Genomic DNA, 1,842 nt, shown 5'->3' on the forward strand with positions numbered 1-1,842 from the left:
AATTTGTATACAATATACAATTATATATTGTACCAAAGTTGGTAAAATTGACAAGACCTCCTTATATGACACTTATTCCCAAAGCCTTACACACACATGTTAATAAAACATTCTTTGACTCAGTGCTTAGGCCCTGCTGTTATATGTGTGGTTTTGTAATGATCTCGACGATATTTTCTCTAATTGTGATTTTTCAGGCCCTAGTAGCCTTTCCTAAACACTTACTTCCAACTAAGAGAGGAGATGTCATGGATTGACCACAAGATTGACATCTGTAGGTTTCCCAGCAACCTATATATAAGAAGTGAATGACCCTTGAAACAAAGGTCAACTATTGGATAACAATCACTTAATTTTTCCCAAGATGCTTATGTCAGGTTTGCCCTCAGGCGTCACGTGCCTTCATTCACCACCATTGACCAACATATTTAGGTATTCATGTTCAAACATAATAGTATAAAAAATAAAATGGAGCAAGAATAGGGCCGAGAGATGACTCTTCAGAGTTGTACGAATGCATGGCCTTGTAAAGAAAGCCAAAGCAACGCAGCCTCTGAGAACTGAATCATGGCCTGTTCCAGATGCATCTTTGCAGGGATGAAAATTTGGCTCTGACAGGTAGAAGAGAATCTTACATAGCTTTGTGATGATTTAAGGTGAAGAATAGTATCTTGCACTTAGGAGCCCTTAGTAATCTGGACAAAACGAACATCGGTTTTTGGAGTTTACATTTGTGTCCCAAATTTAGCTTTTAAACTTGTCAGATGGTGATCCCACTTTCTAGTTTTTCAGAATTTCTTGAAAAAGTTTATTCAGTCTGAACCATGCCTTACGTGATTATGTAGATTTCTGTCATGATGCCTCTTAGATTTCAACTTTCCAGCTGGAAGTATCTAAAAGTATTGAGATGGTTTCCAATGCTTTTCACTGAAACTTTTCCAGCTTTGTGATCACTGTCCCAGCTGAGGATTGGTGATCACACCAAGCATAGGTCCCTGTGTTTTCAGGCAAATTAACACTAGTTAAAATGGGAATAGAATAGCTCCTGGAGATGGAATTGCCTATGTTTCATATCCTATATCCTTTCTAAAAGGCTTAAAATTTTATTTTAGTCTTCGTGGATAGTAATTTTAGGCCATCTCTAATCTATAGTGTATCTTAGATGCTTTTTCTAATAGTCCAGAGTCCATTATCTTCTGTAGAGTATAATTTCTATTATTTTCTCTAGTTTTTATCTGATACTGTTTAAAGCTTCTGCCCATTCACAGGGCTAATGATATTCTCTAATTTATCCAATTTGCTTTTGCATTTACACTAGGAAAGCTGTTAGGCTATTCCATATATCTAGAGATTTCACAGTGCTCTTTGATTCATACAATTATAGATACCCAACATTTAAACAATTCTGTCCCAAATATGTCCACTCATTGTGCATCCTTTTTTATGAAATCCTGCAGCTCAGCATAAGGAGCATACTCAATCCATTCAGTCTTTTGTTCCTTACTGTGTTTTCTAGTGAAGTAACCATAACATGTTCCCTCGATTCCACAGAGCTGTTTTTAAAAATTATCTTTGCTTTTGATCCATTTAAAAGTTTTGAAAGAAGAAAGTAATGACTGTTTTTCCTTGGTCCACCTGTAGGCCAGCGTACATTTAAGTTAAATAAGTGTGTAGTTATGGTCAAATACAATGATTTTTTTTTTCCCACTGCACTGGAAATTTGTTTATCATCACCAAGGACTACAGAAAGTCTTCTTAGAGTATTCCTGGAAATTCCATATTTGAAATATTCTTTAAACTAACATTTTATTTAGTGCCCACTATCTAAGAGGTGCGGTGGCA

The 1,842-nt window shown here is 35.9% G+C and overlaps 1 protein-coding gene across 1 annotated transcript in view; it reads left to right on the plus strand.

Moving 5' to 3' along the window:
• The first annotated feature begins 387 nt into the window (after positions 1 to 387).
• The window catches only part of ASB5 (ankyrin repeat and SOCS box containing 5), a 24,226-nt gene continuing 22,771 nt past the window's right edge, over positions 388 to 1,842 (plus strand). Inside the window, exon 1 of the mRNA XM_012651638.1 lies at positions 388 to 618. Coding sequence (XP_012507092.1) covers positions 582 to 618 — 37 coding nt within the window. The 5' untranslated portion in view covers positions 388 to 581. The remainder of the gene's footprint in view (positions 619 to 1,842) is intronic.

The sequence above is a fragment of the Propithecus coquereli genome, unplaced genomic scaffold (assembly GCF_000956105.1).
Source record: "Propithecus coquereli isolate 6110/MARCELLA unplaced genomic scaffold, Pcoq_1.0 Scaffold36, whole genome shotgun sequence".
In the NCBI taxonomy this organism is placed as follows: domain Eukaryota; kingdom Metazoa; phylum Chordata; class Mammalia; order Primates; family Indriidae; genus Propithecus; species Propithecus coquereli.